Source organism: Dermacentor silvarum, chromosome 4 (genome assembly GCF_013339745.2).
Source record: "Dermacentor silvarum isolate Dsil-2018 chromosome 4, BIME_Dsil_1.4, whole genome shotgun sequence".
Lineage (NCBI taxonomy): Eukaryota > Metazoa > Arthropoda > Arachnida > Ixodida > Ixodidae > Dermacentor > Dermacentor silvarum.
Window position 1 is genome coordinate 216,827,444 of NC_051157.2, and position 27,698 is coordinate 216,855,141.

Genomic DNA, 27,698 nt, shown 5'->3' on the forward strand with positions numbered 1-27,698 from the left:
CTTCATAGTAGTACATCGATGAGAGCTGTGGTTTTCCTTTTATCGTTCTTTTCTTTTGGAAGAAGCAATGCGCGGCGGCCTGTGCGCTTCTGTGTCGGCGTTAAACGCCGCAGATGTTGTAAAACAATAGAATCGGCACCGGTAAAAAAATAGCGTGATATATAGTTATGCTACAGCGCACGCCGCCGTAGAGCGTCCGGTATTTCTATTCTGGGGTAGCACCACCAACTGGTGGTGAGTGACGGCACTAGGCGCGACGACCGGTTCCCTGCGTTCTCGGCGCCGATGGGCAGGCATGAAGTATATAGGAGGCTATGGTGCGACGGTCCAAACGGGATACTTGCGTAGAGTGAGACAATATATTGAGAAGAGAGGCGACGTTTGTACGGGGTTGGTGCGTCTTTATTTAGTGATCGTACGTGATTCCTAGCGTCGGTGCGCGCGGTATCTTGAAGACGATCCCGAAGTTCGGGGTTCGCTTGCCGCCACTGACGTTTACGTTCGGCTTTCCGAGCCTTCCTCTGCTCCGTGGCGGTGGCGCTGCCGCTACAACTAGCGCAGACGTTGGCGTTGTTAATGGCGTTTCGCACATCGTTGCACAGAGAGAAAATGACGGAAGCACAGCGAACGCGCGCTTTATACTGCGCCGCGACACTTGCGCCGCCTACCGGCGTACCCTTAGAGAGAGAGAGAGGGAGAGAGTGAGAGAGAGTTATATGCAACGATTTCCTGCGTCGCACGTGTGGCGGAGAGGGGGAGGGGGGAGGAGGAGAGCGCACACCTGCGTAGGAGAGGAGAATGAGGGAGAGTTGCGCATGCGCAGTATGGGTGCGGACGCCGCAGAACGGACACTGCCCCGAGCATAAGATGCTCTCGCATCTAAAAAGGTGCGGCCTGCCGCGTGCATCGAAAACCGTGTGATCCGCCGCGGCGCCACACGCGGGGGTCTGTTGCATGGTGCATGGTGACATGGGTTGGGCCTCATTTGAAGTCAGAGAAGCACAAAGCAAAATTAGTTTTGAAGAAAGGCTCAGGAACATGGATGAAAATAAATGGGCCGCTAAAGTGCACAAGTATCTCTACATGAAAAGCGTGGACACAGAATGGAGGAAGAGGTCAAGGAAGTTGGCAACCAAGTACAGGATAATCGAAACTGTAAATAGACAACCAGGAGTCATCAGAAAGAAAGTGAGAGAAATAGAGACCGTGAATTGGATGCAAAGAATGGAAACAAAAGGGACAATGGAGATTTACAAGAATGAGAAGAAAGAAATTAGAAGGGAAAATCTGTACGATAGCAGAAAGGGCAGTGCCTTGCTATTTGAGGCTCGAGCCGCTTGCCTAAGGACGAAAACATATCGGAACAAATATTCGGAATTAGATGAGACATGTGCATGCTGCAGTAAAGATCCAGAAACCACTCAGCACATCCTGATGGAATGTGACGGGATCCACCCAGCGAGAACCGTAGGTAACGTGCAACTCCCAGAAGCGCTTGGTTTCAAAGTGGAAGGAAACATAAACAGATCAGCCGTAGAGATCAGCAAGAGACGATTAGAGTACTGGTGGGAAAAAAGCACGGAAACGATGGATACGACCTGATCTCTTAAAATCATAGGCAGCGGTACAAGGTAAATTTTTGAAAAATAAAAATAATGAGAGGTATACAAAAATGCTAGATAAAGAACATGTATAGTATACCTGATTAAATCAAGCAGGCTAGGTGACTATTTGTCGCCGCCCCGTTTCAAAGGGGATGCCAATAAATCATCATCATCATCATCATGTTGTCTGGCATCGGCACAGCAAATGCGTCAGGAATGCGCTTGGAACGCCGTCGCGCGTGCAAGCCGAAGCGTTCCATCCCCCTCAGCTAGCGCCGTTCGGCACAACCAAGCAGCCGACAATGGGACTACGGCCGTCACGTTCGCTCCCATAGCAGCGCGCCCGACGCGGCAGGCCGCACCTTTTTTTTTATCCAGCGGCCGTGTCCGGAGGCTTGTGAACGTGGCCGGTTGAATTCATCGCGATACTACGCAGAACATCGCGAAGAAATCCTAAGCGCCAGCAAACTAAGTGTGTGATTTGACATTACTTTACTAGGCTTTCCACAGTTCCGCTGGTCTCTGGTGTTTGCGGTAGCAGAGCCATGCATAATTTTTTTCTTTTAATGTCAACTAGAATATCGGCTATCCCCGTTTGCTCCCTGATACACTCTGATACACTCTCTGGTTAAATAAAATGTGGTGCTGGCGCAAGGAAACCTAAGCGGAAAGAACAACGAATAGAGAGAACGCCAAAAAGAGCGCCGTTCTTCCTGTCTGTTAACGTTACACCTATCATTTTTCGGTCCACCGCTCTATATGCGGTCCTGAACTTGAGCCCCTGTGTTTGGCTCTGTACGATGACTCCTAGTATTGCAAATTAGAGCGGCCCAGCGTTTTTATTGCGATAGCAATTATATGGACACTTCAACCGGATTTCTGCCGTCGGCGTCGCCGTCTCCGGGAGGTTCCCTATAGATAAAATCTTCGCCGCGCGCCGTATGCCCGAGCGGAAGCGTGCGGGGACGCCCGCTATCACGGAGAGCGAACGCACTCAATCTCCCACGCGCAAGCAAGGAAGCGGGAAGCCAGCGCCGGAGGGAGCGGGGGGGGGGGGGGGGGTTGGGGCGCACTTATACTCTGCCAGCAACCGCGCTCTTCGCTCCGTCCGCACCGTCTCTTATCTCCCCACGGCTCTGACCTTTATGCGCCGCGCATTCGCCGCTCAGTTTGCGTTGAAGCGATAGACCGCACGTACTTTCGCCGCTGCGGCGTATGCGCTTGCTGGCAGCGTTTTGACAGTCGTTGTCTGCAGTCATTCAGTGTGATCTATTCATGTTTGTTTGTGCGCGCTCACACCACGCTTGTTCATTCAGTTAGTAATAGTCGGGCCACATTTTCCAACGCACGCTACACATGCAATGCTGCCCGGATCGGCAGTGCAGCGCTACAGGTAGTGTCTCTTCGCACGCGCTGCCCACGGGAAGCGCTTCTCATCAACACCACCGTTTCACACGCGCCTTCTCGTGGTCATCGAGTCTCTCTTCATGTCGGTCTACTTACGCCGCAGCACACCTGCTTACTTAATCAGCTCATGTTTACTACAATTCATATTGCTACCAAAGCCGCTCACCTTACTTCGTATGACATTACTGTGTTGCTATCGCATTCATTGCTTCGCCCTTAGGGCGAAACTGTGACATTTTTCGCATAAACCACTAGAAAAGACTATACCAGCAGGACCAATGCTCGCAGGCCTCGAAGGAGGAACGGCTTCGGCCCCGCAAGCTGGGTGCCACTTCGTCGGCGGCGGCGCTGCAGTCATCGTTCCGGAGCCCCGAGGCAAGCAGCAGCAGCAGCCGGCAGCTGTTTCCGCGGCGGACGCAGTCGCTTCCGGGATCGAAGACGAGCCGCTTCCGGGCTGTGAGCCGCGAGCCGCCCCAGTCGGACTTGGAGGAGAACACCATCGTGGTCACCAGGGGACGCCACGCGCAGCAGCGACACACGCCCCTACTGGCGGCCGCCGGGACGCGGCTGCGATACGTGCCCGCCAGGAACACACATACGGTACGTGTTGCCACATCTCACGCTTATGCTCAAGACCATGCTGCGCATAGAGAAAAGTCTTAAGACAATGTTTTTATTAGAGAGTTACACCCACTTTTCCGTATCGAGCGTTTTTCATGGGCCTTTTTCGTCGGACGATTCCGAAGCAGTCTTTAAATGTGCGCCAATACGGAAGGTACTGCAGTCAAAAGCATTCCGAAGGTAATGCAGTTTGCTACCTTCCGCTCCTTTCCACGTGCACAGTGAGGTGGTACTTCTTTTAATGGGCTGCTTAGGCTATGGTTCCGCGTGAAGCATAGACTGCGAGATAATGTTTAGTATCGCTCTATAAATAAAACGCTTTTAAAGGAAGCCGTGAGTGCATTATTACAATATGCGCTTGACCAAGATAGCATTGCAGGTCTGGAGAAAATGCGTAGAAACTCCACCGAAATTCATATCACTGAAGCACGCTAGAGCAAGGTCTTGGTGCTGCGAGAACCTGGCGTCACCGGCGCTGATCGACGCTGCTGGTCTGTACCCTATAGAGCGTGGACACAAAAATGACGGAAGAGGTCAAGAAAGCTGGCAACGAAGTACAGGGTTACCGGAAGTACAATAACGTAGCCCGTAGGCAATAAAAAAAAGGGGCAAAAACGGAGACGATACATTTGAGGTAAAGTTTAGAGAAGGAAAGAAGGAGAAAAAATGCCCATACACATCCACAAAAACTGGAAGTAAAAGCTCGAAAAAAAAAACACCGTATGATAACATAAATGACAGTTCCTTGCTTTTTGAGGCTCGATATGGTCAAAATAACACAAAGTAGCACATATTCATAGCAGGATGAGCCTGCAGAAAACATCCGTAGACGACTGGGCTCATTGTGATAGAATTCGAAGATATTCGACTAAACCAAAAGCGTGGGGAACATTCAGCTTCCAGATGCGCTGGTTGTCGAATATCATTGCAACGATAACTGGACATCGGCCGAGATAAGCAAGAGTCATTTAGAGTATCGACGGGAAAAAGCAAACGCAGATCCAACGCACAAGTTGTAATGAGGACAATGAAAAGCAATGAGGACTGCAAGCGAATGGGTGGATGTATGAACAGAAGGCTGAGACGAAATGATCATAAAGCTCAAGTTGAACTTTCGTCTATTCGTTATTCGAGACTAAATGATTTAAATAGGTGAACATGCTAGCGCAAGCGTAGTGATTGGTGATGCCTATTTGGTGCTATACAAAGACAGGTTTCATTTTTGATGAGTTTTATGTAGGAATGGATAATCTGCAAGGATGACATCCATGTCATCAATCAGGTAATCGAGAAATTTTCGAAGTACAATAAACCTCTCTATATGGCTTTCATAGATTATGAACAGGCATTGCATTCAGTAGAGATACCAGCAGTGATAGAGGCATTGCATAATCAAGAAGTACAGGAGGCATACGTGAATATCTACAAAGATTCCACACCTACATTGGTTCTCTACAAGAAAAATAGGAAGTTACCTATCAAGAAAGAGGTCAGGCAAGGAGACACAATCTCTCCAATGCTATTTACTGCATGCTTAGAAGAAGTATTCAGACAGTTAGACTGGGAAGGCTTAGGTGTGAGTAAAGCTCTTGTTTAGGCTAGTTGGTGCATTCTAGAACACATAACTGAGGCAGCGCGAAAAAACACGGACGAAGAAAGGTGTGTACACAGGACGGGTGCAATATACTTGGAAGTTTGCGCCCGTCAGACAGCCTGACAAAGACAGCCTGGCAAGGATCGCCAGTCAGCCTCTAGATTATCTAAAGGAATCCGTTTATCTAGGTCGATTACTCTCAGCGGGCCCTGATCATGAGAAGGACATTTACAGAAGAATAAAATTGGGTTGTAGTGCATACGGCAGGCATTGTCAAATCCTGACTGGGAGCTTACCACTGTCGTTGAAAAGAAAAGTGTGCAATCATTGCATTCTACCGGTGCTAACATATGGGGCAGAAACTCGGAGGTTAACAAAGAAGCTCCAGAACAAGTTAAGTACCGCACAAAGAGCGATGGAACGAAACATGTTAGGCCTAACGCTAAAAGACAGGAGGAGAGTGGGGTGGATCAAAAAGCAAATGGGGATAGCCGATATTATAATTGAAATTAAGAGGAAGAAATGGAGCTGGGCAGGCCACATAATGCGTAGGATGGATAACCGGTGGAGCATTAGGGTTACAGAATGGATGCCAAGAGAAGGGAAGCGCAGTGAATGCACCAAAAGTGGCCGCAGGGTGTCGGTTACATTCCTCAGGTTCTCATTCACTTGTCCGCTGGGCTGATTTATGCGACGTTAATTTTGCGGTAACTGTACCGTATTGAATCAGGATGATAAAATTTCCCAGCGTCTCCGCAGCGGCTGCCATGTCCAGTGGTGGCCGAGCGCGGCCGTCTCTGCTTCTGCCTCCTCAAAGCTGGTTTGACTACGCTAATGACGCGAATCAAGTAACTCACCGATTTTAATTTTAGCAATTACAAAAGACGACATGGTTTCAACGCGCGTAATATGCGCTCCCTAGTGACAGGAAATCGTGTGCGACAGCGGCCGCTGCCGGTTGGTGGGCCGGTTCTCATCCCTCAGCAAATGCTTTCCCATAATTCCTGCTGCGATACGCTTCTGTTTTCATGCGCTGCTGAAATGCGCGTTCTCTATCTCAATCTATCCTTGTTTGACGCATTTGATGCGATACGCCTTCCTAGCGAATTACCTCGTTTGTATAATATGCGATACACTTCTGTAGTATGCGTGTAAACGCCGCTAAAGCAGGACATGCCCTTTCTGAAGGATCGGCCGAGAACGGGCACCCACACACTGAGTGGCTACATCAAAGAAGTTAAAGTAAATCAAAGAATGCAGTAAATATAATTCAGCATGCCATTAAGCCGACATTATATGTTGAGGTTTTATGTAGGAAGAGTTTTCTTCTTTTTTTTTGTTACGTAGAACAGAGGTGGGCATACTTGGTCACCATACAAGGGTTATATAAGGCACTTAGTGGTTATTTTCATGCAGCCTTCGTAGGTATATCCACAAATATATCTGGCGAGATATAGCGACCGACCCGACAGCCAGGAAGCCACGCCAAACCTGGGAAAGTAGGCAATTAAATATTCGCTTTAAAAGCAGAGAATGATATGGACGGTATCTTCGCAACCACAGGAGATATGGAGCACGACGCTCGAGCTATTTGTCACCAGCTTGAATGAAAATACGTAGAAACTGTCATCACCAGCACACTCAGAAGTTGGCGAAATCTACTGGTGTGGCGCCTGACGGGAGCGATCGCGAGAAATAGTTGTGATTCACAAGGCTGTACATGTAGTCTTTGCGTATTTTCCGGCCGCCTCGATGCGTGGCCGATTCTAAGAGGCGTTGTGGGAGTTGCCAAGTGACCGAAACGGACGGCCCGCAGGTACGGCTGAACCGCTTCAAGGTGCGCCTGACGGCGCGCCCCGATGCGTCGTCCGAGCCGTCTTCGGCTGAGGAAGAGCCGGCGGCCGCCACACCGTCGTCCATGTCCTCGGCTCCTCCGCCGGTGGAGGCGAGCGACGACGTGGACCCGCTGGTGTCCATCGACCCGGCGCGGGTGCGCTACGAGCCGACGACGCTGACCAGCCTCGTGACGCTGCACGCGGCTCAGGGCAAGTCGGTGGTTCGCACGCTCACCATCACCACGTCGGTGCCTCGCACGCTCGAGCCCTCTGAGCTCGTCTCCAACGGGATCCTCGAAGGTTCCGAGGGACCGCCTGCTGCTCTCACCATGGCCCCCATCGACGGGTCGGACGAACAGACGCCGCCGCTCGTCGTCTCCAGGTACGTTGGTGCTCAGCGATTAACTTCATCTTGGGCGTGTAAACGAAGTTGGCAACCGCGATCACAGAGGTGCGTCGCACGTGTAAGCCAGAAAGCGCTCGCTAAGCGGCGCCAATTTCCACATGAATTATGCCTACATTTCGCGAAAGTTCTTTCTCGTGCTAAATGTTCATTTTACCATTCAGCCTCACTCGGCCATTAAACCTCCACGCTTATCCAAAATGTTTTGCAACATGTAGTACATTTTTTCTATGGGCACGCAACACACCACAAGACCATCTGTGGCATACTGTGTTCATGCGTAAACTGCAGAGGTAACTTGTGGCTGAATCCGTGTCCAATGGCATCGCAAGTGACCGCGATTTTCTGTGGAAGAGAGAGAGAATAAATTTTCTGTGGAACGGGTTTATCCGAAGCATCAAGAAAAAAAAATTCGTAAACCCGCTCTCAGTCACCCAAATGCACAAATGCAGATACCACACTATTGCGGGTATCTTTGCGAAGCGAAGCTTTCGGTGTGTGGTCAATTAACGCTGTAAAAGTGAATGCGATAGAAATGTATTTATTGCTGTCATATGCTAAGTATAAACTCACGCAATATTTAAGGTCACGCACCGCACTGGCGCCAAAGTTACTGTCGTGCAATGCCTGTGTTCTACAGCGCAATCCACAAGCTGTGCACTGAACGGCAAACCATACGAATGGGTACTGCGAGACGTCGAGGCAGTGATGTCGCGAGGACAAAGGTGATAATGCTGAGGATAAGCAGGAAGAAGCATGACGATAAAGGCTGCTTATTCACCCCTTTTTATTCCTGTGCCTTTGACCTAACGGATCCAGTCCGTCTTGATGTGCTAGTTGGCGATGACACGACAGAGGTGTAGTAGCGGTTTGATCCCACAATCGGAAGTGAGATTCTTTCAGTTGTTGCGTATAATATTTGTCATTGCACTTGATGTAAACCTCTCCTACTTGGGCAGCATTGCTGCCTGCAGTATTTTGAAATAAATAAATAAGCTATTAGGCAAGACAGCTTCGGCTGCTACAGCAGTAGCTTCCATCCAGCCAGCAAAGTCCGAGATGGGTCGCAAAGAAAGAGTATTTTATTTACAACATATCCTGCAGCGCCGAAGCATTTCAGCAGGAGAGTGGGTGCAAATAATAAAAACAAACAAATAAGCAAACAAGCAGTTGAAGATATGATGATTATAAAACGAGGCATACGTAATTTCAGAAACTGTTATAAAAACCATAAGAACAGCACCGTGCAAGAATAACTCTATTAATTACAAATTATTTATCTGTTGAGCGAAGTGGACACCGTCAGCTGTGACCACCTCCTCTTGTGAAGTGTTCCATGAGATACTGTTTTTGCGAAGAAAGAGTACTTCATTTAATTTGTACGACGTTTAATTTCTCTAATTTTACAGCTGTGAGCCCTCCTGCTTAAGAGGTAGTGGGGAGGTTTTATATATTTAAATTTGACCATACGAGTTGAGGTACTATAAATTGCAGTTTCAGCTGGTTTTCCTTTTGCCTTCTGGCAAGAGGTTTGATTCTAATGCTAGCCTTCAATTGTGTGACACTAGCTCCCCGGGAATATTGTTTTAATATAAACCTCACCGCACAATTCTGTATACCTTCAATTTTATCAATGAGGCATTTATGTTGTGGGTCCCACAAGCTGGACGCGTATTCTAAGCGTGGCCTTACTAGTTATCGGTACGCCGCCATTTTCAGTATTTGAGGAGCGCCACGAATATTCCGAATAACAAGGCGATAGGCATGCTGGCTGATTTTTTTCTTTACTGTGTTATTTATATACTGATGAAATGAAAGGTCTTCCGAAAGAAGCACGCCTAGATATTTGACTTCGGGTACGTTTCGGAGTACCTTATTACCGACTATGTACCTTGTGTTCAGTATGCGCTTCCCTTTGCTAAATGTTACGTGGTAGCTTTTATCTGCGCTTAGACCTAGTTCCCATGTGTTACACCATAAGGTGACATAATCAAGATCTTATTGAAGTGATTGCAAGCCCCTATCTGTACTGACTGCCCTGTATATTACGCAGTCATCCGCGTATAATCTGACAGTGGAAGAAATATTAAAGGCCCGTGATGTCATTGATGAAAATTAAGAATAATAATGTGCCCAATACCGAACCTTGTGGCACATTTCCACAAATCTAGATTGTTTGCCCCCCAGGACGACTTATTGTTTTCTATTGTTGAGGCAGTCTCCAATTCATTTCAAAATATTTTGACCAATGCTGAGAGCAGATAGTTTGTGCTTTAATAATTCGTGCGAAAGAGGATCGAATGCTTTTCTAAAGTCTATGAATATTGTATCAGTCCGCAATCTATTATCAGCCGTAGTGGCAAGGTCATGAAATAGTTTGGTCATGATTAATTGGGTGGTACATGAAACACCAGCACAAAACCCGTGTTGACTCTGGAAGAAAAAAATATTAGTTTCTAAATGTTTTATCAAATTACTGTATTCAATATGTTCAAGTATCTTGCAAGTATCTTGCCTACTCAGACACAAGCTGAAACATTCTCCTCCATCCATGAAACAATTAGCATTCAACACACTTCGCGATTAGAATATGCTTGCCTCGTCAGGGACCATTCACGAAAAAAAAATTATTAACAAATTGGAAAACATAAACAGGCTTGCCTTCCGCTTCATATATAGTTGTTATGGACGTTATGACTGCCCATATCAATTGAATAATGAAACTAATATTGTCACCCTAGAATCCCGAAGAAAGGTAGCACGCGTAACATTGGAGGAGGAAATAACTTTAATGAGTCCTGAGGAACCCCTCCCCACCCACTCTTTGTTTAGTGGTCGACAGGGGTCGCGGGTCGCACCCACGTTGGGACGGGAAGCCCGTGAGCCTCCGCCCTTTCGTGAGCCCTCTGGACAGCCTGGAGCTGGGTCTGCTGGTCGTCGCTTCGCAGGGCGTCCTCCCAGTCTTCTTCTTTACGGAACATGGTGCCGCTTAACGCGGAGCATTGCCATAGCATGTGCGCTAGCGAGCAGTATGATTCGCCACAATCCGGACATTGCGGCTCTACCTCTGGTGAATAAAGGCTCAGTCTGCCTCTCGAGGGGAACGACCCTGTCTGAAGCATTCTGAATATCGATGACTGTGGTCTATTGAGTTTAGCGTGGGGGAGCGGGAAGGCCCTCCTCGACAGCTGATAGTGCGTTGTTATTTCGTTGAAGGTGAGCAGCGGGTCTCGGTGCTCCCCTCCCTCCCCGCCACTTCGCTCGCCACGATCGCAGCGGTGCGTGAGTCCTCGGGCGCGGTCGTGCGCCAGCTCGTTGGCGTTGGGAAAGTCGGGGTGCACGTTGGCCCCCATGTAGGCCGGAAACCATTTGACGATGTGATGACCCGCGGCTCCCTCGTTGCCGAGGACGGCCGCCGCTTCCCGCGATATGGAGCCCGAGGCGAATGCTCTGGCCGCCGATCGCGAATCTGTGTACACGTAAGGACGTTCGGGGTCCCTCATTGCCATGGCTATTGCCACCTGTTCGGCCATTTCGGACGTTACCCCCTTGACCGATGCCGCGTTAATGATCGTACCATCCCAGCGTATCGAGACGGCCGCGTACCGGTCGCTGCGCCCATACTGGGCCGCGTCTACAAATGCCGCCAGTCCCGGGCAGTTGGCGGTCGATTTCAGTAGTGCTCGGGCCCTCGCCTTTCGGCGCCCCTCGTTGAATTGCGGGTGGACGTTTCTCGGAAGCGGTTCAACCTTGAAAGCGCCCCTGACCGACGCGCTGAGCGCGACCTTGCGTGCGTTGCACTCTGCCTCTGCATTTATGCCTGCTTCTTCTAGGATGCGTCTGCCGGCCCTGGTGGTCGACAGCCGCACGACCTGTGCCTTGGTCTGTGCTTCGATGATTTCTGCTAGCGAGTTGTGGACCCCTAACCGATCGAGCCGCTCTGTGCTTGTAGTAATCGGAAGACCTAGCACCCTTTTGATGCTCTTGCGCATCAGTGTTTCTATCTTGGCCGCGTCTCTCTTGGTCCATTTTAACGCCGAGGCTATGTAATTTACGTGACTCATGAGGAAGGCGTGGTAAAGTCTGATGAGACTGCTCTCGCTGAGCCCTCCCCTGCGGTTGGTCGCCCTGAGGATCAGCCGCAGCATGTTCTCCGTTTTGGACGTGAGTTTCATGATGGTTTGCGTGTTACCGCCTTTAGCCTCAATTAGCAGCCCCAGGATTCTTATAGTGTCCACTCTGTGGATCGGCTGGCCGTCGGTCGTATGTAATTTGATTGGAATTTGATCGATCGGCGTCAAATTCCTCATGCCCTGTTTCGAGGGCCTGTACAACAACAGTTCCGATTTGCTGGGTGACAGGCGGAGTCCCGTTTCCATTAGGTACTCTTCCGTTGTGTCCAGCGCTTCTTGGAGAGCCCGCTCGACATCTGCGTCGGACCCTCCCGTGCACCTCACCGTAATGTCGTCTGCGCACAGGGCGTGATTGACATTGGTCACTCTTGTCAGCCGGTCCGAGAGCCCTTTCATTGCTAGATTGAATAATAGTAGGGAGAGCACCGTCCCTTGTGGGGTGCCCTTCGCACCCAGCGTGTACCAATCGGACGTGGCCTGTCCTATTTTGATCGTGGCCTTCCTGTCTCTGAGGAAGGAGCTTATGTAAGAGTGGAATTTCCGGCCGAGCCCCATCACCGAGATCGTTTCCAGTAGAAATCTGTGTTTGACCGTGTCGAACGCTTTCGTTAGGTCCAGGGCCAGTATGCCCCTGGTGTCTCTGGTCATGCCGTCGATTATATGCTTCTTGAGTAGTAGCATTACGTCCTGTGTGGAGAGGCCCGTTCTGAAGCCCACCATGTTGTGTGGGAAGAGGCCCTCTCTCTCTATGTACCGCGATACTCGGTTATGTATGGCATGTTCCGCTGTTTTGCCCACGCACGAGGTTAGCGATATGGGCCGCATGTTCTCCGGCGCAAGTGGTTTACTGGGTTTCGGTGTTTCGCCTAACATTGCTTTCCCGCCTTTGGAAATGGGAACTACAACTTGATCATTCATCCTGTCTCCGGCCGCTACCAGCTAGACCTACTAGAAATCATCACCCCGACAAGGTAACCCCTATTTTCGCGCGCACAAGTTGCTTTACGTATTTCTTTTTTCCTAGAATAATAAATGAATGGAACTCCCTGCCTGCCGACGTATTCCTGTTCAATAAGATACCACATGCCATTGAAAAACTTCATTTCAAAGAAACGTACGAGCGCGTGAGTACTTTCATGCGTGTTAGCCGGCGCATGAGAGAGATCACTTGTGTCTTTCTTCGCTGCGTTAGGCCTGAAAAAAAAACTGTACAAAATGGTACTGCAAATATTTCTCACCTTTCAATTCAATCTCTTGCATTGTATGCTTGTAGAATGTGTGCTTTTTTAAATGTATTTTATATCATCCTTCAATGTATCTCATATGCTTCAATGTATTTCTTATTTCGTATATATTTCGTTTCTTTGAACGTATTTAATCTCATCACTGTAAGAACGAATTCCCTCCTGCCTGGGTCTCATGTTGGCCTGCAGTATTCTGTAAATAAAAAGATAATAAGGAAAGAAACACAGCATAAGGAAATCGGCCTATAAGTGGCTACCATAGACTTCGGGCCATTTTAGTGAATGGGCACAATCAAAGTTGCCTTTCATTCTACTGGAACAATTGTAGCTTCAAGCGATTTTCGATATATTATGTACAGGTATTGAGACAATATAAGAGCATGCCTTTAGTACTTTCGGGGACATCTGATCTGGACCAGCTTGCTTGGAATCATCTAATGAACGTAAACATGCTCTGATACCCTCAATTGTGATTGTTACCGGAGGCATTAAATCTTGCATGTTGTCTTTAAGCATAGGTAATATATAATAGCGCTTTGGTTTCAAGAAAACTGATTTAGAGTAGTCACTGAATCAGCTAGCTTTTTCAGTATTGTCTATTAATTCTACTCCTTCATGCAAGATACGGGGGGTACCGATGTTTTCTTTACGCGTTCTTTTAAGATAGTTGAAGAAAGATTTTGCATTTTTCTTAAAGCCTCTGCTAGTCCAGAGAAGTAATCCTTCTCCGCCATTGTTATAGCCCCTTTATACCGCGCATCCAGTTCCTCCAGACGGGGCTGAACAGCAGTAGGGTTTATTTTAAATTTCTCGTATAAGCGAGAATGTTTTTCTATCAGGTTTTTCACATCACTGTTTACCCAGGGCTTATCGACTTTGCGCTTGTCTTGGGCATACTTAGAGGTAATGTATTTTTCAGTCAGAGCGGATAGCAGGTTTTTGAAAATGGTCCAGAGGGTAGCGGCGTCTTTGTCCTGGGATTTAGCAATACAGTCATCCAGGACTTCCTCTAGCCCTTTTAATTATAATTGGCTCTATTATACATAGATACTTTTCTAATGTCTTGGCTTGTAGGAATTAGATGTGGCAGCATGAAGGTAGCAGTGACCATGTTGTGATCGCTAATGCCAGGAAGGACACACACTTTTTGTACAATGTTTGGGTAATTAGTAAATATCAAATCTAGGATGTTGTTTCCGCTTGTAGGCAAAGAAACATATTGCGCGAGGCCGTATTTAACGGTTACATCATAAACTGTCGAGGAAGCCAGTTTATGATGCCACCACGAGTTTACACTCGTGGTGGCATCACACACACCACGAGTTCACACACACACACACCACGAGTTTACACTCGTGGTGTGTGTTTGGTAGGTTGAAGTCTCCTGCAAGGATGATGCGTTCATCGGGAAGAGCGGCCAGAATAGAGTCTAACAAGCTGTCTATTTCACCACTGGTTCCAGGTGGACGATAGAATGAACCCAGAGCAAGGGTACCTCCATGTGAAGTCCTCGGGTGACACCGTACCGATTCCGTTTCATTGGCTGCAATGTCAATTTCAGTACTTTGCAAGGATTCCCTAACCATTAGAAATACTCCTCCGCCATGACGACTCCTGTTGTTTCTGTAAACTTCATAGTTTGAAAGAAAAATTTCGCCATTGTTAATTCACGCATCTAGCCATGACTCGGTCGCACAAACAATGTCGGGATCTAGTGCTCCCAGTAGCCCGTTAAAGTAATCAGTTTTATTGTTTAGGCTTTGACAGTTTAGTAAAAGAACTGAGCACTCTGTCACTCTGTTTTTTGGCTTCTCTACCTGTTGTCACTTTTTGTTTATTTTAGCTACAGTCTGGGCGTCGTTATCCTAAGTATATGCTTCACATTTATGATCAGCTTATCATGCACAAGTGACACTTTGTCCTTTCCATTATTCTTCCTTGGTTTTGCAAAAGACCACAGGTTGCGTCGAATTTCCCTCACACGTGGCCAAAAGTCTCTTGATTTGTCGCATGTCTGTGTTTTTCAGTTTCCTGCCATTGCTTAGTACTTTCTCGGTGTCTTTATATGATAAGAAATTGTCGATAATGGGACGGTTGTGGGTAGGGAATCATTCCCTTTCCTGTGTGCTCTCTGGATTGATCCTATGGGAAGTTGCAGTTTGTCCCGGCAAAAATTCCTCATTTTGTCTTTTATGGCCTCTGCACCATAAAAGACAAGATTCTTCTGCTGTGGCTCTCCAGTTTGTCTATTTTTTTTTTTTGCCAATGCTTCTGCGTTTTCGGACTGTATTTGAACTAGGTTTTCAAGCTGTGCAGCATGTTGATCCGCATGTTGAAGCTTTTCCACCCTAGATTCTAAGTGCTCAAGCCTAGTACCAATATCGCTCATTAGAGTTTCCATCTTTGTGTGCTTTTTTTCTAGGTCATCTAATTTACTAAGAATAGTACTTTGGCCATCCTGCAGTTTCTGTAAAATGTTAGTCAGTTCACCCATGGGCCCAGGATGACTTTCTTCAATGTCGCCAGCTACTAACAGTAGTCCATCCAGCAAGGAGCACTTTCACAGACAGGAACAAATCACACACTATTTGTGGAAAATGCAGCAGCAACAGAAACCGATCATCACTGCGATAACAGGGAATGTTTGCTCTTACCTGTAAAATGCAGAAAGGACCGTTGAAACGGATGTTGTCGCAATTGCTGCCGCCTTTCCCACTGAAGATCAGACGGTGGTGCGGGTTGCTTTTATGGAGCCCCTTCAGGATGTCAACTGACGTTCCCGAGTGGGCATGACGTAGATATTCGAACTGAATATTCTAGCTTTCTTGTCGACCTATCGGAACTTCTATAGGAAGTCTGAGAGCCGGTCAAAGGTCCATGTTAGTGCGATATTTGAGCAAATGTCTCTCAAAACCTGTGTTTATACTTGCGTAATTCAACTAAAACCGCTTGTATCATAAGACTGTAGCTTAGAAAAGCAACCCGGCGTGGTTGCTCAGTGGCTATGGTGTTGGGCTGCTGAGCACGAGGTCGCGGGATCGAATCCCGGCCACGGCGGCCGCATTTCGATGGGGGCGAAATGCGAAAACACCCGTGTACTTAGATTTAGGTGCACGTTAAAGAACCCCAGGTGGTCTAAATTTCCGGAGTCCTCCACTACGGCGTGCCTCATAATCAGAACTGGTTTTGGCACGTAAAACCCCATAGTGTAATGTATGTAGAAAAGCACTGAGGGCTGCAAGCAAATGGGTAGATGTATGGATGTATGGCTGAGACGAAATGATGATAAAGCTCAATTTGAACATTCGTCTATTCGTTATTCGAGACAAATTATTAAAATAGGTGAACACGCTATCGCAAGCACGCAGGCCCGAACACGCACACACACACACGCGCAATGTTGGCGAATGGAGCGTCAGATACATTATCGAAACGGGTAATGCCACCAACCAAACCCGTTAATTTAACCGTTCGTCGGCGTTTATTATCGCTCCTTAAGATCAGTGTTTCGTATTAACAAATCATCCAACCTAAAGGAAACGGATTGCCCCATAGAGTAACGTATTTTCATTATGTGCGTTTCCTATCTTTACGCCAGCAATACTGCGTATTCTCAACCAGTGGTTCATTTCTATTTCCATTCACCACTCCAGTCAGGGTGACTATACGTCCTCCTTTATCACTGGATGGAAACGTTGGTCTCGCGCCATTTTCACACGCTACTCATCCAGAGTCCCCGTCAGGGAATTCTCCCCTATTGTAATACCGTGTTCCAGACATCTTGAGATTGCTTCTAACATTATGTGATGTCCTTTGCATTATCGTTGATCTTGTGTGCTTTCATTCCTTGCGATTTCATATAATGCCATGTTTGACTTCTCCATCGCGCATGTCTAGTAGGCGATTCCGCCGATCAAACATGACGATTTGCCTTTCCATCGTCCACGCTGTTAACGCAATATTTACTGGTTAAATTCCAGGTTACTTTTCTTTACTATGAGTCGCCATTCTTCCTATATAGTAGGTGCCGAAATACCATAGCATGACTTCTCATTTTTCCATTTTTTCGCATTTATGAGCCCAGAATAGAACCAAAGTTTGCTCTGGGCCTCTCGTAATTCGAAGAAGGATAGCCAGCTCATGTTCGCTCAGTCGTTGTCTCGATGTTTGCCTATCTTGCAAAAAAAATCATTTGAACAGCGCAACACAGGAAAGAAGGAACCACAGCTCTTTGTTCATCTGGTTCTTTCTATAGCGCCTTTGAAATGTGCTTTTTACGAGCCAACGTCCTCCCTTTAGTTGTGCTCATTTGCAGTTATTTCGTTGCACACCAAGAGATAGCCCCAGCAGCTACAGCAAATGAATGTCTCGTTCACTTCGCCCCTCTATTTTAAACGCTACGTCGATTCGCAATATTGTCACGTTGTAGTGACAGTCTAAAGCGCCTGCCTAACAGCCTAAAGCGCTAGTTGAAATAATATAAAATGTTCAAAATAGTCACAGATGTAGAGAATTGAAAGAAAAGCAATATGTTACTCCCTAAAATCTGTCCCCTCAGATTGGCAGTTTCCTTTAATGGTCACTTCAGGAAAATTAGTAAGAATATATTTAAACAGTCTGTTTTCGCAGTTGCCGCAACCAGGGTTGAGAGAACTGTTGTCAAAAGAGATTGTTGTTTTCGTGACGTAATACTTCATAAAATAAAAGATATCGTGGGCAAACTGTCAGCTAATAACGCATCTGGACTTGATCGCATTTATGTTAGCATCATGTAAATTAATATTGATATTGTCGCAACGTCAAAAAAAGAGGTCGCACAGGCCTGATCAAGAGGGATAGCAGCAGGTCGCCTTTTTAATACAGCGAGCTACTGCGACTTCTTCGCCGCGCCTTGATAGGAACGCGCATGCCTGCTCGTATAGTCTTCCTCTTCATCGGAGTACAGGCGCGGCAATATTGTCTCGTTGTCGTGACGGCGAAGAATTAGACTGTGTCACAACAGTGAGTCACAAGACTAAGTATTTACTGAGCGAACCTGTGCCCACGTAAACTAGTTACACTAGGTTAGAATGATAGTGACGGGCACATGCGTCGATCGTTCAAATCCGATCTACGAGTCAGACGCGTCGATTCGAAGAAGGTTCCAGCGTAATCGCCGATGTCCGCGTGTCTTCCAGAGCTTACAACACTATTCTGATTACTCAAGGTTCGACGACAACAGGTGGAATCGACGATAACATTCGAGAAAGTTCCGATGCATGTATAGGCACGTCTTGCGCTGTGCGATAAGTTTTATTAGCGAGTGAAATGCGGTACAAGTACGCGTGTGAATATTGTCGCATTGCAGTGAACGGGGAAGAACGAAACACAACTGCGAGTGACGTAAACCAACTCTTTACTGGGCTGGCCAGGAAAGCAAGTGACACGCACGACGAAAGCAGCGAGCACAGTGGTCGAAACCATTAAGTGCGTCGGCTGTTTGTGCCCGACTCCTCCGGTGCTCGCGCATACTTTCCAGAATGCACCAGTATTCTCGTCGCGTGCGCAATATGATTAGAGGAGGTTGTTCCGCTACGGAGTCGGTGAAAACATTAGAGGAAGTTCCGATACACGAAGGCACGTCTTGCGCCGAACAATCACATTTTAACAGTCGTTCGCGGGTGAAAGACTGTCACCGGAAAGGATAAACGATGTGTGCGTGTAAATGTCCACACGCTTCGTACAACCTCACGCTTGTTTTTTAAAGCATTAGCATTCTTACGGTACTTGATGCACTGTGTATGTGCCACTCTTCAATGAACATCTCTCCAACTTGGGTCGCTGAGCGTGTGCCACTGAGTGTGCGGCCAGCCACGGAACAATTCTCAGCGTTCGCAGGCGCGCCGCGCTTCTCGTCTCGGAGGCGACGCACGAACTTCGCGGCAGTGCCGCCAGATGACGCAGCGTGTCCGGAAGCAACGGCTTTCATGCCAACGAAAAGCATGTATAGCACGCCTGAGTATCTATCTCAAGTAGGCTGGGTTGACCGCCCCGTTTCAAAGGGGATGCCATCATCATCATCAAGAGAGAGGATGCCGGTTGTCGCATGGCGCGTTCCTACGCACTGGTGCAGTGTGGCCACGCGCAGGCTTCGCAGCGGCTACGCTGGTTGGCGCCTAGTGTTCTTATGGAAGCACAAAATAGGAGACCCGCTGCAGTGCGCCCCTCGTTTCGATGGTGTCGCCAGAATGTTTCAATGCTAACGCATTATCCATAATCGTGAGGTGGGTTCTGCCGAAATTCTTTATTCTTTAACTTGGTAGCAACAATATGCGCAAAAACATTGTCGCAGTTTCAGCTGAAAGGCGAAGCATCAATTGCCATAGCAAATTTGTAGAGAGCTATACGGAGTAATGATAGTAGCTTTATCAGCTGTATAAACTTGGACATGCAGCAGCACCGGCAACATGCAGAACTGTTGTCCACGCCGTCGGCGTTTTGCCCGCGTTCGCACAAAATGCGTGCGGCGTTGGTGACTGTTGCCGGAGCCTCTGATGTAAATAGGCACTTGGTGCCGCAGCTAAACGTCGCCTCCCTTCCCTCGGAAGAACGCGCCTTCTTCCGTCGCCTCCGCGCGTCGGAAGAAGGCGCTTTTGCTCTACATATATGGTGATTGTAAAGGAGGAAAGAGACGCCTACTTCTGCAGCCCTTAAGGGAGCACGGCGCAGAACGCGCGTTTGTTCTCCGCCGTGCGTTCACTCCCCGTGAAAGCGCGCGTCCCTCGCGCCCTTTCACTTGCACTTACAGCGTTCAGCGCGCGGCGACGATTTCATCTCCATTGACGTCATACGGAACCTCACGGCGACGGCGACGCCGACGGCAGAAATCTGCTTTGGATTGTCCATACAATTGCTATCGCAATAAAACAAGTCCGGCACAGTAATGCACCTTTTCTTATTATGGCTCTTGAAGTATAGGAAATAAGCAGCTGTACAAAGTGATTAAGTACTAAGTTGTCATTAGGAGCGGCGGAAAGCAAACGTAGAAGTGAGAAAGTATCAACAACCGCGATTGTAGAAAATGACCAGAGTAACAATAATTTATTACAGGAATTATGATACATGTATTTTTCCGGGGGATGAAAAGTGTTCGGAAAAATAATAACTACAAAATTTTATGGATGAGAATCAGATTACTTGTTTGCCATAATTAGTACGATCTGTTTGAAATACTATTTTTAATGGCAAATCTAAATGTTTTAGACATGAATAGTTTGCGCGGTATCTACGTTTAATAAATAAAACGTTAGGGTCGTCACTCAGGCGGTAAATCATAGTGCCTAGGGTAATGCCATCAAGTTAGGCAGTGGCAAAAGTTTAAGTGATCTGAGAGTATGGATGTGAGTGATGTTGCAATTAGGTGTGAGTGATACGTTAGGCTCCAGGTTTTGTTAAAGTAATTGAGTTGTGTGTCTACAAAGTCAAAGTAAACCGTAATTAATGTGATTGCATTCAATTAGCGACGGGCTTTAGTAGGTATTTGAATGCCATATAATATTTTATTTTTAGTGCTGCACTATAAGCCGTGACTTTCAGTTGATTTTCAAGTTCCATGGCCAAAAATGAGTACGTACATACGGGCAAAATGATGTGAAAGCTAATTTAAAGGGAAGAGATATATTGCAGATTTTGGAAAATGAGTCGCAGGTCATAATTGTTCCCTTGTTGGGCTTGATTAATTATTTTTTTCACTATTGTTTTTCATCATGAATCGCTAACTTGCTTGCACCCACACTCTACTAAGTTGATGCATTGTTTGCGCAGTCATAGTGCGGGATAATTTATTTCATGGTGTAGCTTCATAGCAGAAGATTCGACATTCTCACTTCAAGAAGAGATGGTAGTGCTATCGGCATCAAGGATGCACGACATAGAAAAAATGGGAAGATCGTTTGCATAAACATTAGATTGCGCTTGTATAAATCAAACTCATTCTTCCGTTTTACTTCGGACATTCTAAACTAATAAAAATGGGAACTGCAAACCTTGATTTCAAAAAAGCTTTGTTTTTTTAATATGGTTTTAAAAAGTCTTCTGGTCACTTCATGGAAACTAGCTTCACCCAGCGGTGCGGAGGGTGGTTATGACGATCATCTGCTAATCTCTGTAGCTGAAAAGCTGCTTAAAAAAGCACGGGCTGCGAGTGCCAGCGCGCGAACCCAAAAGGAAGAGAAAGGCGGCAACCCATGCTTTGGAGATGATTGGCGACGTCAGTGTGATTAGCAACATATCTTATAATGGGTGTCTAATTGGTTATGATGATATGTTTCATGTATTTGGCGATTAGTATGCAGAGCGGCACATATATGAAGTGACACATACCCTGTGACACGTGTCTCGCGGCACATCGAGTGACTCAAGTTGGCGGGAAAGGAAAGCGGTTAGATGCGGACACCAGAAAGTGCGTCAAGTGCCCTATGGCATTGACAGCGGTCATAATGTTTAACATGCTCATAATGTTCATAAGGTGGCTAAATATGCTGGCTTAGTTACGGTTTCCGTTTTCTGTAACTGACAAGCTTGTAAATTTACGCAGAACGAAGAACACAATGAGCTGTAGTAGGGCACCGTGCAATGAGAAACATGGCGCCTAAGTTTTGTTGAATGTGTCGAGAAGACATCGTTATCCTTGCACGCGGCCGGTGGTTCAGTCATGGTGAGCCGTAAGTAATGCGGTGCGTGAGCACGCTAACCCTGTGAAAGACGAAACAGGAGGATGGCTATAGCCATGCACTATGCATGCAAGCACTATTAGTGGCGAGAATTTGAAGTGGCGCCCTCTACCCGAGTGGCGTCACGGCCAGGACGCCGCTCGCTCCGGCTCGCTCGCCTGCCGCGCGCGCTCGTTCGTTTCGTGCATGCTCGGTGTATGGGGCGTGCCAGCCGTACTTTCTGAATAATGTTTTGGCTGCTTTCTGCTGTCACGAATAAAGTGCAGTCTCTTTTATTGTGATAGCAATTATATGAACACTTCAACCAGATTTCTGCCGTCGCCGTAAGGTTCCGTATAAAGTCCAAGGGCGATAAAATCGTCTCCGCGCGCCGTATGCGCGAGTGAAAGCGCGCGGGGGACGCGCGCTATCACGGAGAGCGAACGCATGGCGGAAAGAAAACGCGACCGTCGCGCCATAGGCCATGCGGGTATGGAAGGGAGGGAGGCGGGGCGACGCTGTGCTGCGGCACCAAATGCTTATCTTGCAACAGGCCGCAAGGAACTGGCCACTCAATCTCCCACGCGAAAGCAAGAAAGCGGGAAGGCAGCGCAGGAGGGAGGGGGGGGGGGGCGGCAGCTTCTACTCTGCCAACAACTGCGTTTGTACTTTGCCCCGCTGTGGCGGTCGCTCGCACCGTCTCTTAAAAGCGATCTCCACACGCCTCTGACCTTTGTATACGCCGTGCATTCGCCGCTCAGTTTCCGTTGAAGCGATAGACCGCACGAACCTTCGGCCGATGCGGCGGCTGCGCTTGCTGCCAGCGTTTTGACAGTCGTTGTCTGCGGTCATTCAGTGTGATCTATTCATGTTTGCTTGTGCACGCTGACACCACGCGTATTAATTCAGTTAGTAAGCGAATATGTCCAAGTTTATGCAGCCGATAAAACTACTATCCCTACTCGAAATAGCTCTCTACTAATTGGCTATCGCAATTGATGCTTCGCTTTTCAGGCGAAGCTGCGACATTTTTTCGAAACTGCGTGATTCGTGAAATTTTGCTGGTTGCATATCGAAGCTATATAGTGTTGCAGGGGTTCCTGCTTTTGCAACGCAGAAGTGCGCCGTGTCTGTTCATAAATATATCGTAAAAACAATGTCTGCAAATTCAGTATGAAAAAATTTAATTGTACGACGCTTCGCTCCAAGCTTAGCATTCCTAGAGTACTTAGTTATGGCAGACGCTTCGTTTTACAAGGAACATCAATATTGGTATTTGGTGCCAACATTATATATAAATCTGCATGTTAGAATAGGATACTGCCTTCGAAGCTTCCGTGAAACTTCTTATTGCTTTGTAAAGTTGCTCTACTCAAAGTGGGTTCTGCAGTAATGCGTAAAAACAAACGTTAGGGGCGCATGTTCCACGAAAAAAAAATTGCTACTACTTTCACCTTTTTCCAAAACAGCCACCCAGAAAAAGTACATGGCTGTTAACACAAGTGTGCTTCATGTATGTATAGCAATCACCCGAAAGAATAGGTTCGTGGTTAAGATCAAGAGCCAAGCAATTACATGCCATGTAATGTTTCATGGTGCCTAAAGTGGTCTATATGGAGAATATGGTATACAGGCACCTCCCACAACGGAATTAACCGACAATCACTATGAAGTTGTGACGAGGCGCGCATTGTTCGGGAAACCCTTCCGTTCACTACAACGTCGAATTGAAACCATGAATGAGTCCTTTGCAGCGCCAATTGGAATGGCTATAACATACTCGAGGCTGTAGAGTGCAGCTTCGGCGGCCTCTTCCAGGCAGCTTCGTGATGCCACATCGTCACGCAACTACTGTCTGCATGACGATGTCTCGAACCACAATGGTGTTTATTTATATGAAGTGAGAACTATTCGCTGCGTCCATAAAAGACCCCCTCGTATACCAGCCTCAGAAACAAAATATTATACTTATATGGGAGCCTTATATCAATGCACTTGATTTTTGAGCTCCTTCTGTGAACGCTGATATTTTCTATGTGTCCCATGCCACTAAATAATAGAGCGTCAGCTTCTTGCTGGCTGCAGCCATATGATCTAAAAGGCATATTTCGGCCAAAAAGTTGCGCCGAGCAGCTGTGTCAGTTTCACCAAGTAGATCGGTCAGAACGGTTCCTCAAGCAACAAGCGGCGCTAAGTTGTTGAACTGACTGGAGCATGTAGCACTGACAAGAGAATAAATATTGGTCCAAGCCTTTTTGTGAGCGGCAAACAGCTGAAAGCGTCAATTAGCTTTACTTAAAATTACCGCTGCTTAAAAGTAGCTGGTAAAAAACGGCTTAATTTTGAGGAGCAGTTCAAGAAGCAAACGGTACTGGTAGAAATCTATACTGAAGTGCTGTTTAGTCCTCGTGCTACTGCTAAACGTTTCTGTGAATAAATACGAAAATTCAATATTTTGCCAATGAACAGCTCGTCGGGAGCAAAAAAAGATTAAAATCAAGATAAATGTTATAGAAGTCCTATATAGCCGGCGTTTCTTAGATGATTGTTGCACCACTGCAAGTATGGTCGCTTAACTAGATTGTTGTATCCTATGTTTTCGCGGTAATGCTTTTATTATCCACGTCAACTACCGCTGCAGAGTGTAGAACTGCGCATGAAAAACTTACACCGCTCTGAACTGACCTCCGTTGGCCGACAATGTAACGTGTCCTTTGAGAAATTTATTGTTGTCTATAAAATAAGCTCTTTCAATAAATTTTGACTAATCTAAACATCGCCAAAATATACGTGAGAGGACTGCCATAAGTGCAGCAGCATAGGGAACGAGAGCGAACACACGGAGACGTTGCAGAAGGCGCCCGGACGCAGCCCGAACTGTAGGTGATGACAAGCGACCTTGCCATGACGTCATGCGAGCGGTGCTCGCAGCGCCGCTTTTGTTCGTTCTCGGGGCTAATAGCCACGACAGCCCCCCCCCCCCCCCCCTCCCCTCCCGGTCGTATATACGTAACCTTTGTCCGCGTCTCTTCCTGAAGAAAACGAGTGCTTCACGCTGTTCCCTTCTGCTGTCGTCTTACTTCAGTCGTTCGCGTTATCGTTAGGAAAGATTGTTCGTCGACTCGAGCTCCTCTGGGTGTTCGTTCGGTTTCTTCAGACTGCTCTAGCAGTTCGAAAAATTTAACGGTCGCGGCGTGTCTAATCCTTGGCTGCAGTCCTTTAGGAGGCGTTGAGAGGGCGCACCGCTGAAGGTCACTTTCACTTTGGCATAGTACAAGGGAAAAAAAAAGAAAAAATGTGGCAAGCTTCCACTCGGCCGCGCAAAGCTTAGACACAGCGAAGCTTACTGGCTGCTACTGCTACGTATGAACTTGGTTTCTGCTAGGTCTTAACTTCGTTTAACTTAACTACGCATGTAGGAAAGTATTCTCGAGCGATCATTTTCGCGAGGTAGCTTCCCTTTCGCGACATTCCGCGTGCCTAGCGCTGGACGCGTCGGCGCCTACGAGCGACAGCGTTCCTGGCGTGCCACAAACGCAGGCAGGCTAACCAAGGTTGGCACAGTGCCAAGACGCTGCTGCTTGCCGACACCGAACGCTTTGGAGGCCAGCCGCTCGATATCAATCGGCCAGCTTCGCTGTGCCTGGAGCTATGCGCGGCCTAGTGCAAGCTTTCACTTTTTTTCCCTCCTGGCTCAGCGCGCCGCGGAGAGAAGAGATGCAGGGGTCGGGAACGCAGTGAGCTGGCGAGGAGGAGACCGTGTGCGCATGCACGCGGTCTCCTCCTCCTCCTACGGGTTGCCATGGCTACCACGGCTATGCACCACATATTACGGCTGGCTTAAACAGCTTCGCTGTTAAAACGATTCGTGGGCGCGCAGGTGTCTGTTGCCTTTCGCATCCTATTTGAGGACAAGTGGATAATGAAAAGCGGCCTAGAGCAAAACGAACAAGGCGTATTGCGCGACCGTGGGGCCTTCTTGTTTGCCGGCTGCAGCAAGCCAAGAAGCGTAGTCGACTGCATGCAATCGTGGTCCTTGCGCTGCCGCCGGCTGTAGAGGTACCGTATGTGTTCTTAGCCTGTGGGAGCGCATGCCCTAGCCGGCTGTTCTCATGAATGCTAGCCAACGGCCTTTGAAGGAAACTACTTTTGCTGTGTTGCGTTTGGCACGCGACGTTGTTAAAGAATGTTTGAAAATACTTTCTTATTGCTAGAAGTGCACTCCAAACTTTTGTTTCATGGTTCTAGCCGATATTACAGCGAAGCCGTATACCTCTACCAGCCAAAGAAGATTTCGTGTCATTGGCGTAAGCAAAAAATACCAGGCTAAAAGTTGAATACAAACAGAATATCTCCTTTGAAATCAGGCATACAGCATACAGCTCAGCACTCGTCTTCAAAAGAAAAACCACAAAACAAGCATCAAAACCACATGATTGATGATAAGGCGCGTGTGAGCATTGGGAAAACCCCTCGGACGTGTTCCGGTAAAGATTAGGTTTGCAGCTGTTTCGAAAGGTGTTGACAACATTCAAAACCCTCGTGTTGAGTGCAAACCGTATAATGTATGCTAATGACGTCTGCGAATAATGCGAAGCACGTTCCTTCTTCCGCGTGTGTTCCCCGGTAAAGATTACCGTTGCGTAAGCTACTCCGAGTGGAAAAGTACCCAACAGCATAGAAATCACGTAGTGACGTCACCACGGTCTAGCAACAGTTCATTGCAGGCTAGCATGGGTAGACCACGGAAAGTAAGGACGCTTCGCTGTAAAAGTGCTACGCTCTACTGCTATGCAGGAGTAATAGAACGCACATTAGCTAAAAGTACAGAGGCTGCATGTGCGCGACGACGTGACCGCGGAGCTTCTCTCCTGCGGACAAGAAAGCACAAGGAGCGCGGGTCTTCTGTACAAGAAAGCACATATAAGTTGCTGTCATTTACTGGCCTCAGCGGCTCCGCTCATTCGCATCGGCTTACTTGTAATTTTCGATCCATTTCTTAAAAGATGACATCGGTTTTGCGCTCACAATACCGACAGTTCCTTTGGCTAGGTATGCAGCTAGGTACGGACGGCAATAGATCAGTAAGAGTGATCTGTTAACTGCCACAGGACATCCATACTTTGTCGTTTGCTTGACAATATGCGTTCACTTGACAATATGCGCGACTGCATCTTGAAAGCCATCTGCGGCGGGTGCAGAGTCCGCCCTCGTAGTGTTTTCGCGGCTAAGTTCGCGTTGATGCGAGTAGCAGGACTAAGATCAATTCACTCGCTGCTGCAACCGCGCTTACTCACTCCAGCGTTTTGACAGTAAGTTTGCGCGGTCATCGAGTCAGATGCGTTCATGTTTGCGGGTGCTCGCGTGACACCATGCTTGTTAGTTTAGTTAGTATGCCTACGTTTACAAGTTAATACGGCCGATAAAACTACTAATCTTACTTTGTATAGCTGTTCACGAATTTGCTATCGCAATGGATGCTTCGCCTTTCGGGCGAAACTGCGACTTTTTTTTTAAGGAGAAGCTTTATAGGCTCACTTGTGTCGGGGTCGGTGTACGCGTACCGGGTATCATCATCAGCAATAGCTAGGGCGTCGTCTTCTTCCGCAGCAGGCTCGTTGCGCCCCTCGGGTTGCGCTCGTGCTCGTGCCACTGCTCCTACGTTCGTTGTCGGCGTCTTCTGCCACAGCTGGCGCCGTTGCCGCTCATCATTCCAGCGTTCACTTCTCTTCTGTACTCGTAATGGGGACACCGCGTTTATGGTGGTATGAGCCATTGCTTAAGGGGGTATGAGCCATTCATTGTCTTACGTGACGGACAGATTTCATTTTGAATCAATTTAATTTTGAAGTATCGCAATCAGCAATCGCGGGCGAATGCTGCGAACCACGCCACCGAGCAAACTGGACACATCGAACGCAAGAGACAACGGCGCTGAGCAGAGAATCGCACAACGCAACGGAAGGATAAGTTGCACGAAGGGAAGGAAAAGTAGAAGGAAAGGGAAGGACAAGTAGTACGAAAGGGAAGGAAAGTATTAGGTCAGGTACACATATGACAAGCTTCGCTTATCCCCATTTTCTTGACAGGGAAGCGCTGGTGATATATATATATAATATATATATATATATATATATATATAATATATTATAGCTTTCAATACACGG

General features: G+C 47.5%; 1 protein-coding gene across 1 annotated transcript in view; it reads left to right on the forward strand.

Annotated features, from left to right (window-relative positions):
- Window positions 1-295: 295 nt before the first annotated feature.
- Window positions 296-27,698, forward strand: part of LOC119449238 (uncharacterized) — a 65,667-nt gene continuing 38,264 nt past the window's right edge. The window contains exons 1-3 of the mRNA XM_037712415.1: window positions 296-349; window positions 3,267-3,611; window positions 7,043-7,443. Of these exons, the coding sequence (XP_037568343.1) occupies window positions 296-349; window positions 3,267-3,611; window positions 7,043-7,443 (800 nt within the window). The remainder of the gene's footprint in view (window positions 350-3,266; window positions 3,612-7,042; window positions 7,444-27,698) is intronic.